At 42.3% G+C, this 15,335-nt stretch overlaps 1 protein-coding gene across 18 annotated transcripts in view; it reads right to left on the reverse strand.

Annotated features, from left to right (window-relative positions):
* Positions 1–215: 215 nt before the first annotated feature.
* Positions 216–15,335, reverse strand: part of LOC122558518 (adhesion G protein-coupled receptor G5-like) — an 88,354-nt gene continuing 73,234 nt past the window's right edge. For all 18 annotated transcript variants that reach the window (XM_087995985.1, XM_087995986.1, XM_087995998.1 and 15 more), the window contains 4 exons: positions 14,687–14,955; positions 11,789–11,882; positions 3,789–4,066; positions 216–2,548 (listed from right to left, as the gene is read on the reverse strand). In XM_087995985.1, coding sequence (XP_087852111.1) covers positions 2,469–2,548; positions 3,789–4,066; positions 11,789–11,882; positions 14,687–14,955 — 721 coding nt within the window. In that variant the 3' untranslated portion in view covers positions 216–2,468. The remainder of the gene's footprint in view (positions 2,549–3,788; positions 4,067–11,788; positions 11,883–14,686; positions 14,956–15,335) is intronic.

Raw genomic sequence — 15,335 nt, forward strand, 5'->3', positions numbered from 1 at the left:
ACATGTATTTAAAGGGGTCCCATCCGTGCTCTACCATTTTCTTTGAGATTCCAACCTTTTTAAGACACTGAAGAAAATAACTGTAAGGAATTCACCTTCAGAACTCCAATTCTGAATTAAAACCTCTCAGCAGTGATTCACTGTGAGAAACCTATTACCACCAGTGAGTGATGTGTTTTAGGACTGGTCCTTAATACGCAAAGATTACAGAGAACTTTGATCCAATGTGCACATGCTTTATTATTCTTTAAGAGTTACAAGATATCACTTACATTTGCAATATTCCATTTAATTCATTGAGGTACAAACTGAGTGGCATCACAATCTTCTGAAATGGTCAAACTCAAGTTCCTTGCATTCACCTGCATATGTCCAGTTGTAATCAATATAATCAATTGTTCTAAGTAAAGCTTATTTCTATTAAAAATGTGTGGAGTGGAGATATGGCTGTATGATCAGACTCATCAGCTAGACAAGAACCACAGAAGCTATGACCATAGAGTCATAGTCATAGAGATGTATAGCATGAAAACTGACCCTTCGGTCCAACCTGTCCATGCTGACCAGATATCCCAACCCAATCTAGTTCCACCTGCCAGCACCTGGCCCATATCCCTCCAAATCCTTCCTATTCATATACCCATCCAAATGCCTCTTAAATGTTGCAATTGTACCAGCCTCCACCACATCCTCTGGCAGCTCATTTCATGCACCACCCTCTGCGTGAAAAAGTTGCCCCTCAGGTCTCTTTTATATCTTTCCCCTCTCACCCTAAACCTATGCCCTCTCGTTCTGGACTCCCCCACCCCAGGGAAAATACTTTGCCTATTTACCCTATTCATGCCCCTCATAATTTTGTAAACCTCTATAAGATCACCCCTCAACCTCCGACGCTCCAGGGAAAACAGCCCCAGCCTGTTCAGCCTCTCCCTATAGCTCAAATCCTCCAACCCTGGCAACATCCTTGTAAATCTTTTCAGAACCCTTTCAAGTTTCACAACATCTTTCCGATAGTGATACAGAATTTCCTAGGTAGACAATAGTACACGTTAGCAAGTGATTACAGAGGACAATTTATTAATCGCCCGTTATGTTATAGGATCTTGAGCTTTTTTTGACTCAAATAATTTTCAATACTGTTTTTAGCTAAGCGGCCACTTAACAACTCTTGCACAAACAGTCAACTAATACAATACATACTATGTTCTCGTAAACAGAAGCTACCTATTGGAGACAGTAGGGATTCCTACGTGGGTTCATCAAAAATATATCAAACAAACAATGCTACATTGTCTTGACATAAGGTGTGTCAATGCTTCTGATAATTTAGAGAGCACTTTTCAGAAAATGCTTTCTCACACCTCTTTAATTACTCAATAAAGAAGAGAAATTGCGTCCTGCACATTGGTCCCAAAAGTATGAAATATTCCTGAGCACAAAAAAAAAGCAGCTAAAATAAAAGCTTTCTAGTGGGTTTTGAACTGTCATTTATTTTCTGGGCAGAATTTTAGTTGTTTGACTATTATATTGTGGCCTATATGCATAACAGGATAAAGTTAGGCCTCATCATCACAGAATGAGTTGGGAAGGCTATCTTTGAGCCTTCCAAGTTAAAGACAATCAGAATGAAGGTAGGAAGGTGGTGATGATTGGATCCCACTTTTCAGTGTAAAGTATATTTAATATCTCTTTGCCAGTGTTTACACTCTCCAAATCCAACTCAGATGAAACGGGAGGGTTCATAGATTCAATTGAGATGTTTGGTGCATTTGAAAAGTAAAGGTGTTGGAGTCTCAAACGGATTGAGTGATTTGGCTTCCACAGCCTTCTGTGGTAGAGACTGTCACAGGTTTGCTAGTCTGAGTGAAGAAATCTTCCTCATCTCAGTCCTGAGGCTCAGTTTGAATTCCAGATTTTTGTTGAATTCAAATTTCATCATCTGTCATGGTAGGATTCAAACCCATGTCCTTAGAATATTAACCTGGGGGACTGGATGATGAGTTCAGTGGCGTCACCACTATATCACTGTCTCCACCACCTATTAGTTTAGCCTTTGCAGCTTTCAAACAAATTGAAGGATTTGCTTTCTCAATTCTCTACTGCTTAAGTCTTTGCTGATCAACCGGAACTAACTCTGATAATTTTACAGCAGCTGGAATTGAGACAACTCCTCATTTCAACTGATCATTAGCCTTCATCTAATGGGCATGATTTGACATAGCATTTGACAAGTCATTTAATTTTATATTGGCAATGGCCTTCAGAATAGATGGTTCTCAGAGCTAAGGGGTAATGGACGTTTGTGTGCTGATTCTGAGTATACGCTGAACCCATACATAAAGCAAACAACTGTACGCATTTCACACAATATACAAGTGGTAGGATTCTTTTTAAAAACAAAAGATTGTTTTGAAACACATTCGAAAGGTGAATGGAAGGCAAGTTATTTCACTTTCACCATTTCTTCTCTATGTTGAGGTTGTATAACTTGATATTTCGTCTTTCGTTGGTTTTTTCATAGCCCAATACCACAGGAATATGAAAAATCCTGCAAAGGTTTTTAAAAAAATGACATGGTCATTAGTTACTCTATTTGTTGACACAAAATGGCCTAATCTCCTCCATCACTAAACCTAATCACCCGATGCCTGGAGGAAGAATGGCTCATCTTCCATCTTGGGACCTTCCAACCACGTGGAATCAATATGGATTTCACCAGGTTCCCCATTACCATCCCCTACCTTATCCCAGTCCCAACCTCCCAACTTAGCACCGCCCTCTTGAACAGTCCTAACTGTCCATCTCCCTCCCACCTATCTGCTCCACCCTTCTCTCTGACCTATCACTTTGACCCCCACCATCATCTACCTCTCCTCCTCTAACCTTGAACATTGTCAACATGAAAACCCATCTGCTTCATGCGTGTCCAATTAGGAAGGGAAATCTGCTCCCGTTCTTACCTGGTCTGGCCCACATGGGTGCCCAGATCCACACCAATACAGTCATTGTACTATAATGAAACAAGCCACTAGTCAGACCATAGTTGGGACACTGCGAACTGTTCTGGGGCCCTTAGCTAAGGAAATGTACACTGGCATTGCAGACTATCTGGAAAAGATTCACTAGGCTGATAGCAGGTATGGAGGGATTGTCTGATGAGGAGAGGCTGAGTTCAGCCAGTCCTCATTGGAATTTTAGAAGTATTGGAAGTGATCTTATTGAAACATACAAGATTCTTAGATGCAGAAAGGTTGTTTCCCTTTGTGGGTGAGACTAAGAGCTGAGGACATAATCTTAGATATAAGGTTCATATACTTCAGACAGAGATGAGGAGGAATTTCCTCTCGTGGAGGATAGTGAATCTGTGGAATTCCTTACTGCAGAGGACTGCCTGGTTCAAGGAACGCAGATTTTCTTTTTACTCAGTACTACAATTCTGAGTTCTGGGTTCTGAGGCGGCTTAATTTAAACATTCACATTCTAAAATTACATTGCATGAGTGACATGGATGTAGTCAGGGTTGGAAGCTGGAAATTATCTGAACATTGGGTTCCTGACCTTCATTTTAAAACCCAGTCCTCTATTATGTGAAGTAAATTCATTTAATAAAATTAACACTATCATCGGTCCTTTGTTACCATGATATGACTACAGCACCAGAGCATTGACTGGAACAAGCGTAGAAAGTGCTGGAGAAACTCAGCAGGTCTGGTGTCATCTGCAGAGAGGAAAACAGAGTGAACATTTCGAGTCAGGACAGGGAGTCAGTCACCAGAGCATGGACTAACCTTGCAAGGAGTTGAAGATGGTGAACAGGTAGATTTCAATCAGACGGAGTGGTCCAAACGAAAAGAAAGCCAAAGCCCAGGTTATGCCCAATAGGCAACAGAGGCCAAGGATTGTCCACAGATCCTTCCAAACAGACCCTTGTTCTTCAGTGCGCTGTCTTTTCAGATAAAATAGCTTGGTACAGACTGTGATTAGTATTATTGTATTTCCAAAGAATATAATGCTGAAATAGCCACAGTTTGTAATGTAATGAACCACCTTTTCTTTTATCCAGCACCTGTTCAGAAAGAAGTATTCAATGATGTACTTTACGTTTTGAATGCAAATACATGATTAGGATCAGCAGAAGGCCATTTGGCCCCTTGAGCCTGCTATCCCAGTCACTAAGATGATGGCTAATCTTATTGTGCCTCACCCCCACTTTCTTGCCAAACCTGATCAGCCTTGATACATTTGTTAATCAAGAATGTGTCTTCCTCTGCCTTAAAAATATTCAATAACTCTGCTCTGCTGTTCTTTGGGGAAGGGAGATCCACAGACATGAAGGGAAAAGATTTTGCTCACATCTGTCTTAAATGGAAGATCCCCAATATTTAAACAGTGTCCCCGAGCTTTATTCTCTTCCACAAGGGTAAACATTCTTTCAGTTATATTCTGTCAAATCTCCTCAGGATCCACCCCCTCTCCACCCCGCCCCCCCCCTCCCCTCAGGATCTTACATGTTGCAATTGCATTGTTCCTTAAATAATCAAAATAGATCAAAATAGTACAAAGTACTCCAGAGGTGATCTTACCAATGCACTATACAACTGGAGCAAAACAGCCCAAATTTTATATTCCATTCCCCTTGTAATAAGCAACAATGATCCATTTGCCTTCCTAATCAATTTGTACACCAAACATTTTGTGATTCATGAACCAGGTTACCCAGATCCCTCTCTACCACAGAGTTCTGCAATCACTCTCCATTTAAATATACTTTAAGTACCACTCTCTCCCACAGTACGGTCTATCTGCCAAACTTTGCTCACAACTTGACCAATCTACACCCTTCTGCAGACTCCTTATGTCCCATTCACAATTACTTTCTTATCAAATTATCACCATATATTCGGTCCCTTCATCTAAATCATCAGTATTGGCAGTAAGTAGTAAAGGACTAAGAACTGACTCTTGTAGTCCTCTACTAGTGAGAGGTTGCCAACCCTGATATGACTCATTTATGTCTATGCTATGGTTCCCTGATAGCCACCTAGCTCAGTTGGCTGGATGACTAGTTTGCAGTGTAGAATAATGCCAACAATTTAATTCTGCTCTGATGAAGAGTCATCTAGACTCAAAACACTAGTTTGCTCTCTCTGCATCGAACTGTCTGACCTGCTGTGATAAATCCAACATTTGTTGTTTTCAGTACAGATTCTTGCAGTAATTTGCTTCTACGTGGGGTTCAACTCCCACACTGGCTGAAGGTACCATAAAGGATTCTCCATCTCAACTTTTACCCTTGCCTGAGATGTGGTGACTGTTAGGTTAAGCACCCACCAGTCGTCTCCCTCTAATGTGAAAGTGTCTCTGTGATCTGGTAAAACTGTGGTTCCTTAGCTTTACCTTAGTCCTATATCTGTGCTAATATGTTATTCCCTGAGCCCATGAATTCTTATTTCATGTAGCAACATTTGATGTGGAACCTTGTCAAGTGCCTTATTGAAATTATGAGCTCTTTTTTATCCATATTGTTTGTTTATTTCTCAAAGAATTATGATAAAATGGTCACAGATGATTTTCCTTTCTCAAAGCCATGTTGATTCTGCTAAATTACATAATAAGTGCCATGCTATAAACACCTTAATAATGGATTCCAGTATTACCTCTACTGCAGACATCAAGCTAACCGGTCTGTAGTTACCTGTTTTCTACCTCCTTCCTCGTTTGAATCATTTTCACTTTAATGTCCAAACAAAAAGTTCTATTTGGAAGTTAACTTCTGAGTATTCTGCTTATTGCTTAAAACTTGTAGGCTCATAAGTAACAATGGCAAAGAAAAATAAATATTCTATCACAGAAATCTAATCTTCATTAAGATATATAATAACATTTTTTAAGTTTAAGTAGAATAATCAGTCAGTGTATCAAACCTCAGTATAATAGAGGCATTATATTCACTATTTTGTAATCGAATGAGACCTTTCCAATATTAAGTAAAATTTGGAAAATGAAACTATTGCAGCATCTTAGGATAAAGTCTAATTGGATCAGGGGACTGTCAGTCTTTAGTTGTGATAACTTCCTCAGTACCTCGCCTTCACAATGTGATCATCAATTAATCTTATCTGATTGCACTATACAGGGTGTGGTATAACCGCTCTTTTGGTTAGCATTAGAATATGCTGTTCTAAGAATGTTCCAGAAAACATTCTATGAATGCATCATCTGGAATACATTTGAATCTGACTTTTCCAGTTCATATGCTGATTAGAATCTCCCATGATTATGTTTGTGTCTTTATGACAAGCTCTCATTCTGTCCTTCTTTTCGCCCCTGTTTAATTATTGTTCGGAATTCTGTACATCCTCCTGTAAGTACTTATCACTTCGACCCAAACTGTTTCCACACCTTCCTGACTCAGGTCACCCATCTCTATTATGCTCAACTGATCATTACTTAACAAAGCCACCGTCCGCATTTTTCCTATTATTTCTAAATGTTGTGTAAGCTTCAAGTTCAGGTCCATATTATTCTGCCCAGAGCACTGATGCTGAGTGGGGGCTGTTTTTGTGTTTGTGGATTCTGTGTGGCAGGGTCCAGGGGGGATGTTGTATCTGGTTCTCTTTCAGCGATGGCCATCAGTTTCTGCACAGCAATGGTATCCTCCTCTAGCTCGGTGCAATCCCACAGCTGCTGGATCTCCTGAACTTTGAACTCCTTACCCTTATCTTTCAGCAGGCATTTCTCCAGTTAGCAATAGCTATTTCGATCTTTTTGCAGCGCTATCTAATCCGGTTCCAAATGTTACACTTTAGTGACCTCAAGCCTTGACTATTGGCACACACTTCAGTGGTACACTCTGTCACTTCCAGTTATTACTTTCCTGAACACTACCCTGTTCTCTTGGCTTGTCCTCCCTCTCTGACTCATCACATCTTTCCTCACTTGGTCTTTCCCTCCTATGGGGAGAAAGTGAGGTCTGCAGATGCTGGAGATCAGAGCTGGAAATGTGTTGCTGGAAAAGCGCAGCAGGTCAGGCAGCATCCAGGGAACAGGAGAATCGACGTTTCGGGCATAAGCCCTTCTTCAGGAAGGGCTTATGCCAGAAACGTCGATTCTCCTGTTCCCTGGATGCTGCCTGACCTGCTGCGCTTTTCCAGCAACACATTTCCAGCTCTTTCCCTCCTATTGTTTAGTTTAAAGCTATCCTTACCCACACTCATTATCCGAATTAGCACAGAGATCCCAGCATGCTTTAGGTGAAGATTGATACACGTCTCACTTTCTCCAGTACTGGGGCCAGTGTCCATGAATAAAGACCCATTTTCTCCCACAGTGACCTTTGAGCTATGCATTTCTAATCTTTTTCGCGATATGCCAATTTTTCTTGTGGCTCAGCAAATAATTCAGATGTTATCACATTTTGGGGTCCTGCTTTATAATTTAGCCACTTGCTGCACATACTGCCTCAATAGATCTTTTCCCAGTCCTCTCTCTGTTGTTGGTGTCAACATGGACCACAGTCACTGGATTGCCTCACTGTCAGTGTAAGACACTGGATTGCCTCACTGTCAGTATAAGACACTGGATTGTCTCACTGTCAGTGAAAGACACTGGATTGTCTCACTGTCAGTGTAAGCCACTGGATTGCCTCACTGTTAGTGTAAGACACAGGATTGCCTCACTGTCAGTGTAAGACACTGGATTGCCTCACTGTCAGTGTAAGACACTGGATTGCCTCACTGTCAGTGTAAGCCACTGGATTGCCTCGCTGTCAGTGTAAGACACTGGATTGCCTCACTGTAAGTGTAAGACACTGGATTGTCTCACTGTCAGTGTAAGACACAGGATTGCCTCACTGTCAGTGTAAGACACTGGATTGTCTCACTGTCAGTGAAAGACACTGGATTGTCTCACTGTCAGTGTAAGCCACTGGATTGCCTCACTGTCAGTGTAAGACACTGGATTGCCTCACTGTCAGTGTAAGCCACTGGATTGCCTCGCTGTCAGTGTAAGCCACTGGATTGCCTCACTGTCAGTGTAAGACACTGGATTGCCTCACTGTCAGTGTAAGCCACTGGATTGCCTCGCTGTCAGTGTAAGCCACTGGATTGCCTCACTGTCAGTGTAAGACACTGGATTGCCTCGCTGTCAGTGTAAGCCACTGGATTGCCTCGCTGTTAGCGTAAGACACAGGATTGCCTCACTGTCAGTGTAAAACACTGGATTGCCTCGCTGTCAGTGAAAGACACTGGATTGTCTCGCTGTCAGTGTAAGCCACTGGATTGCCTCACTGTCAGTGTAAGACACTGGATTGTCTCGCTGTCAGTGTAAGACACTGGATTGCCTCGCTGTCAGTGTAAGCCACTGGATTGCCTCGCTGTCAGTGTAAGCCACAGGATTGCCTCGCTGTCAGTGTAAGCCACTGGATTGCCTCACTGTCAGTGTAAGCCACTGGATTGCCTCGCTGTCAGTGTAAGATACTGGATTGCCTCACTGTCAGTGTAAGCCACTGGATTGCCTCGCTGTCAGTGTAAACCACTGGATTGCCTCACTGTCAGTGTAAGCCACTGGATTGCCTCGCTGTCAGTGTAAGCCACTGGATTGCCTCACTGTCAGTGAAAGCCACTGGATTGCCTCGCTGTCAGTGTAAGCCACTGGATTGCCTCGCTGTCAGTGTAAGACACTGGATTGCCTCGCTGTCAGTGAAAGCCACTGGATTGCCTCACTGTCAATATAAGACACTGGATTGCCTCACTGTCAGTGTAAGCCACTGGATTGCCTCACTGTTAGTGTAAGACACTGGATTGCCTCGCTGTCAGTGTAAGCCACTGGATTGCCTCACTGTCAGTGTAAGACACTGGATTGCCTCACTGTGAGTGTAAGACACTGGATTGCCTCACTGTTAGTTTAAGCACTGGATTGCCTCACTGTCAGTGTAAGACACTGGATTGCCTCACTGTCAGTGTAAGCCACTGGATTGCCTTACTGTCAACATAAGACACTGGATTGCTTCACTGTCAGTGTAAGGCACTGGATTGCCTCACTGTCAATGTAAGACACTGGATTTCCTCACTGTCAGTGTGAGCCACTGGATTGCCTCACTGTCAGTGTAAGGCACTGGATTGCCTCATTGTCAGTGTAAGCCACTGGATTGCCTCACTTTCAATATAGGACACTGGATTGCCTCACTTTCAGTGTAAGACACTGGATTGCTTCACTGTCAGTGTAAGCCTCTGGATTGCCTCACTGTCAATGTAAGCCACTGGATTGCCTCGCTGTCAGTGTAAGACACTGGATTGCCTCACTGTCAGTGAAAGCCACTGGATTGCCTCACTGTCAGTGAAAGACACTGGATTGCCTCACTGTCAGTGAAAGACACTGGATTGCCTTGCTGTCAGTGTAAGCCACTGGATTGCCTCGATGTCAGTGTAAGCCACTGGATTTCCTCACTGTCAGTGTAAGCCACTGGATTGCCTCACTGTCAGTGAAAGACACTGGATTGCCTCGCTGTTAGTGTAAGACACTGGATTGCCTCGCTGTCAGTGTAAGCCACTGGATTGCCTCACTGTCAGTGTAAGACACTGGATTGCCTCACTGTGAGTGTAAGACACTGGATTGCCTCACTGTTAGTTTAAGCACTGGATTGCCTCACTGTCAGTGTAAGACACTGGATTGCCTCACTGTCAGTGTAAGCCACTGGATTGCCTTACTGTCAACATAAGACACTGGATTGCTTCACTGTCAGTGTAAGGCACTGGATTGCCTCACTGTCAATGTAAGACACTGGATTTCCTCACTGTCAGTGTGAGCCACTGGATTGCCTCACTGTCAGTGTAAGGCACTGGATTGCCTCATTGTCAGTGTAAGCCACTGGATTGCCTCACTTTCAATATAGGACACTGGATTGCCTCACTTTCAGTGTAAGACACTGGATTGCTTCACTGTCAGTGTAAGCCTCTGGATTGCCTCACTGTCAATGTAAGCCACTGGATTGCCTCGCTGTCAGTGTAAGACACTGGATTGCCTCACTGTCAGTGAAAGCCACTGGATTGCCTCACTGTCAGTGAAAGACACTGGATTGCCTCACTGTCAGTGAAAGACACTGGATTGCCTTGCTGTCAGTGTAAGCCACTGGATTGCCTCGATGTCAGTGTAAGCCACTGGATTTCCTCACTGTCAGTGTAAGCCACTGGATTGCCTCACTGTCAGTGAAAGACACTGGATTGCCTCGCTGTCAGTGTAAGCCACTGGATTGCCTCGCTGTCAGTGTAAGCCACTGGATTGCCTCACTGTCAGTGTAAGCCACTGGATTGCCTTGCTGTCAATGTAAGTTTCTCTCCAACCCAGAACACTTGTACTTGCCAGAATTCTTTCGACCGGCTTTAACATGATTTTATTCTTTTGTATGTGTCCTTGCACACTATGATTCCAGTGAATGCCTGGCCAAGTTATTTTCCAATCAGCCCAAACTGCTGAACAGATTTTAGTTTGAAATGGGCACTATAAACTGAAATTTTGCTGAATGTATTATTTATGAACATTATGAACATGAAGAAGTTATTTGGCCCTTCAAACCTGCACTGCCATTCAATAAGATCTGATTTTAATCTCAATTCTAAATTCCTGCATGTCCCTGATCAATCTTTCGTTCCCTTGGTCATCAAAAATCTATCTACCTCCACTTGAACAATATGTAAAGATCCTGCATTGACTGCCATTTGAGCAAGGGAATTACAAATATTCATGACCATCTGAGAGAGAAAAACTGTTTCCTCACCTGTTTTAAATGGCACCCCCTTCGTTTTAAACCATGATCCCGAGTTCTAAGTAGTCCCACAACATTCTTTCAAAATTCACTTGCTCAAGTCCTCTCAGGATCTCAATTCATTCACCACTGACTTTTCTACGTTGCAGAGAATGCAGGCCTGTCTAGCCTTTCCTCATTAAAACAATCAGCTCATCTACAGTTTAGTAAACCTCCTCTGAACTGCTTCCAAAGCATTATCATCCTTCTGTAAGTCTGGTGACCAGTACTGTACACAGTACTCAAGACACAGTCTATCAATGCCCTGGATAACTGAAGCATAACGTTTCTACTCTTGCATCCAACTCCTACCACAATAAAACCTAATGTTCTGTCAGCTTAGCCTGCTATGATTTCAATCTTGTCCTCTCCATGTAGATTCAGTGTAGGATTATAACAGGAGTAAGAACCTGGCGAATGCCAAGTGTTTATTTTAACTCCCTCACACTCAATTGCACATGTCACTTCACAAATCATTCATCATAGTTGTTGCAACTTACTTGGTAATGAAATAACAGAAATTGCACAGTATTTCACAAACTAAAACTCAATCCTGTTAAAGAACAAGATTAGTCACTTCTTGTCCAAGCCAGCTTTGCGATTATATAATTTCCTTTTCCTGTCTTCCAAAATCTCCTTACCAGCTTCCTGTTGCATACACACAGTCACCCTCTGTAATTCTATTCTGAACATGAAAGGCTATTTTACCGTAAGAGTAGTCGAATCCTGCCTTCACTGAGTTACAAACCCCCCCAATGCTCAGTGGATCCCTATCAGAAGCAGGAACACAGACAGATTTCCCTGCAACTATTAGAAGCAAATTATAGCATAGTTCCATCAGTTGTCTCAAACCAGGTCATACACATTTGAATTTGATCCTAGGAAATTGTTGTCCCAGTTCCTCCCTGGAAATAAGTGCCTCCTCAAACTCTCATGGAAGTGGAGGAGAGTCAAATACTAGCATTATTGCCTTTTACAAAGACTTACATTGAAGTATTCTTCCCGTCTTGTTTCTCAATCACAAATTCGCCATAAATGTCTGGTATTGCGATACATATAAGCACCACAATTGCAGGAAGGCCTATCAGTCAAAGAAAATGATTTGCAATCATTAACATTTAAAGAATACAGATCATATTAAGAACAGTGAGCAATAGGCTCCTCAAGGTAAGTGTTTGCCAGGAATTGGTGTTGGAGAGACTGTTAGGTCTGAAGGTTGATAAGTCCCCGGGGCCTGATGGTCTACATCCCAGGGTACTGAAGGAGGTGGCTCGAGAAATCGTGGATGCGTTGGTGATTATTTTCCAGAGTTCGATTGATTCAGGATCAGTTCCTGCGGATTGGAGGGTGGCTAATGTTGTACCACTTTTCAAGAAAGGAGCGAGAGAGAAAGCAGGAAATTATAGACCAGTTAGTCTGACCTCAGTGGTGGGAAAGATGCTGGAGTCTATTATAAAGGATAAAATTACGACACATCTGGATAGTAGTAACAGGATAGGTCAGAGTCGGCATGGATTTGAGAAGGAAAAATCATGCTTGACTAATCCTCTGGAATTCTTTGAGGATGTAACTCTGAAGATGGATGAGGTAGATCCAGTAGATGTAGTGTACCTGGACTTTCAGAAAGCTTTTGATAAAGTCCCACATAGGAGGTTAGTGAGCAAAATTAGGGCGCATGGTATTGGGGGCAAAGTACTAACTTGGATTGAAAGTTGGTTGGCTGACAGGAAACAAAGAGTAGTGATAAACTGCTCCATTTCGGAATGGCAGGCAGTGACCAGTGGGGTACCGCAGGGATCAGTGCTGGGACCGCAGCTTTATACAATATATGTTAATGATATAGAAGATGGTATTAGTAATAACATTAGCAAATTTGCTGATGATACTAAGCTGGGTGGCAGGGTGAAATGTGATGAGGATGTTAGGAGATTACAGGGTGACCTGGACCAGTTAGGTGAGTGGTCAGATGCATGGCAGATGCAGTTTAATGTGAATAAATGTATGGTTATCCACTTTGGTGGCAAGAACAGGAAGGCAGATTATTACCTAAATGGAATCAATTTAGGTAAAGGGGCAGTACAGAGAGATCTGGGTGTTTTTGTACACCAGTCAATGAAGGCAAGCATGCAGGTGCAGCAGGTAGTGAAGAAGGCTAATAGCATGCTGGCCTTCATAACAAGAGAAATTCAGTATAGAAGCAAAGAGGTTCTTCTGCAGCTGTACAGGGCCGTGGTGAGACCACACCTGGAGTACTGTGTGCAGTTCTGGTCTCCAAATTTGAGGAAAGACATTCTGGCTATTGAGGGAGTGCAGCGTAGATTCACGAGATCAATTCCTGGAATGGCAGGATTACCTTACACTGAAAGACTGGAGCGACTGGAGCGACTGGGCTTGTATACCCTTGAGTTTAGAAGACTGAGAGGGGATCTGATTGAGACATATAAGATTATTAAAGGATTGGACACTCTGGAGGCAGGAAACATGTTTCCGCTGATAGGTGAGTGCCGAACCAGAGGACACAGCTTAAAAATACGGGGGAGACCATTTAGGACAGAGATGAGGAGAAACTTCTTCACCCAGAGAGTGGTGGCTGTGTGGAATGCTATGCCCCAGAGGACAGTGGAGGCCCAGTCACTGGATTCATTTAAGAAAGAGTTGGATAGAGCTCTCAAGGATAGTGGAATCAAGGGTTATAGAGATAAGGCAGGAACAGGATACTGATTAAGGATGATCAGCCATGATCATATTGAATGGTGGTGCAGGCTCAAAAGGCAGAATGGCCTACTCCTGCACCTATTGTCTATTGTCTATTGTTGCTAATGTTGAAGAAAGGACATCTTTTCCTTTCAATTTTGGCTCAGAAGGAGCACTATTAGATGCAGAAGAAAGCACCCTTGACAATTTTTTTGAACAAAGAGGAAAACATTTTACATGGTTGTGGATTACAATCCAAATTCCCTTTTGTGACAATGTTAGACCAGCCTCACCTCTCAGATGATCTTTCTGAAAGTTAGCTAGAGAAAGGCTGACTGTAAAAATACTACACAAATCTGAAGGACAGATTTATCTTTCACCAAATGAAAGGCACTTACTGAGCATATTAACTTCTATCATATTGTCTTTTCAACATGGAACTGCTAATTTATAACATTCCAGATATTACTATAATCCAGCAACCTCTCCTGAGTAAAGTATCTCGCCACCAAAGAGGTATGGACCAAGTACACAGGAGTGGGCTTAAAGGGCACAATGTTTCTCATTTTCTGAATATCCTCTGTCTCAGTCCCCTTCATGTTAAATCATGTCCTTTCATTACCATAACAAGAGAGGGGTTATTCTGAGGATGAATTTCATCTCAATCAAAATGATACTAACATTTCTTTCACTTATACATGGGATGAGGGCATCTCTGGCTAGGTCAAAGTTTACTGCCCATCCCTCATTTCCTTAATAATGTGGTGGAGGTATAAGGAAAATCTATATTTGAGACCAGAGAGGAACTAATTTGGGTATTGGAATACAAGCGACAATGTTTTGTTAAAATGAAGGGAAAACATCAAGCAGGGGCAAAAAAAAACCTGTGAGTAGAGGAAGAGACAGCTAAACGTAGAGGCCCGTGTTAGAAACAATGACATCTATCAGAGTATGTTTGAAATCTTGCAGAGTTTGAGTTTAGAAAGTTAGGAATCGGAAACCAGTGTTAGAACTGGAAGATGTAATTGCAGTCTTATGTTTAGGGAGGACCTGGTTTTGACTATCCATTAGATACCTGACCTCTGCACACTATTTCAAAAATTTAGGACAATTAAAGTTTTGTGTGTAAAACACAAAGTAACATCAATACATCAGCCAACAAAATGTGAAAGGAAAATCATTCTTACTCACCCCAACCTATAACAGCCAGTTTTTGTATGTAGTATTTTATGTAGGTGTTGAAAACTTTGATCAGCAGCAGGTACAGCTGAAATGCTTCAATTCCCATCCAGGTAAAAGTACACAGCAATGAATAATGTAGAAAAACAGCAATGGTCTTACATAGACTTTCATTTTTCACCATACTGAGCCACACGTTGGTCAAGAAGTTCACATTCAGGAGAAATATGGCAGCACAGAGATTCATGTGGATCTTTGTGACTTGATCGCTTTTAATTTTCCTAAACACAAAGTCGAAAGAAAAACAAAATGTTTTACCAACATTGTGAGGACGGTTAGTTATATATACTTCAGACGCCTTTAGAATTAGCAGTATATTATGTGTGTTCAAGCTCCCTTTACAGGCTTGCTTTCATTAACTTTAGGCAGCATGGTCGCTCAGTGGTTAGCACTGCTGCCTCACAGTGTGAGGGACCTGGGTTTAATTCCACCCTGAGGCAACTATTTGTGTAGAGTTTGCACATTCTCTTTGTGGGTTTGCACCCACAGTCTAAAGATGCACAGTCTAGGTAGACTGGCCATGAGAAATGCAGGGTTACAGGAATAGGGTTGGGAGATATAGGTCTGGGTGGGCTACTCTTCAGAGGGTCACTGTGGACTC

Source organism: Chiloscyllium plagiosum, unplaced genomic scaffold (assembly GCF_037043375.1).
Source record: "Chiloscyllium plagiosum isolate Xiang-an unplaced genomic scaffold, Cpla_swu_hap1 HiC_scaffold_17, whole genome shotgun sequence".
NCBI lineage: Eukaryota > Metazoa > Chordata > Chondrichthyes > Orectolobiformes > Hemiscylliidae > Chiloscyllium > Chiloscyllium plagiosum.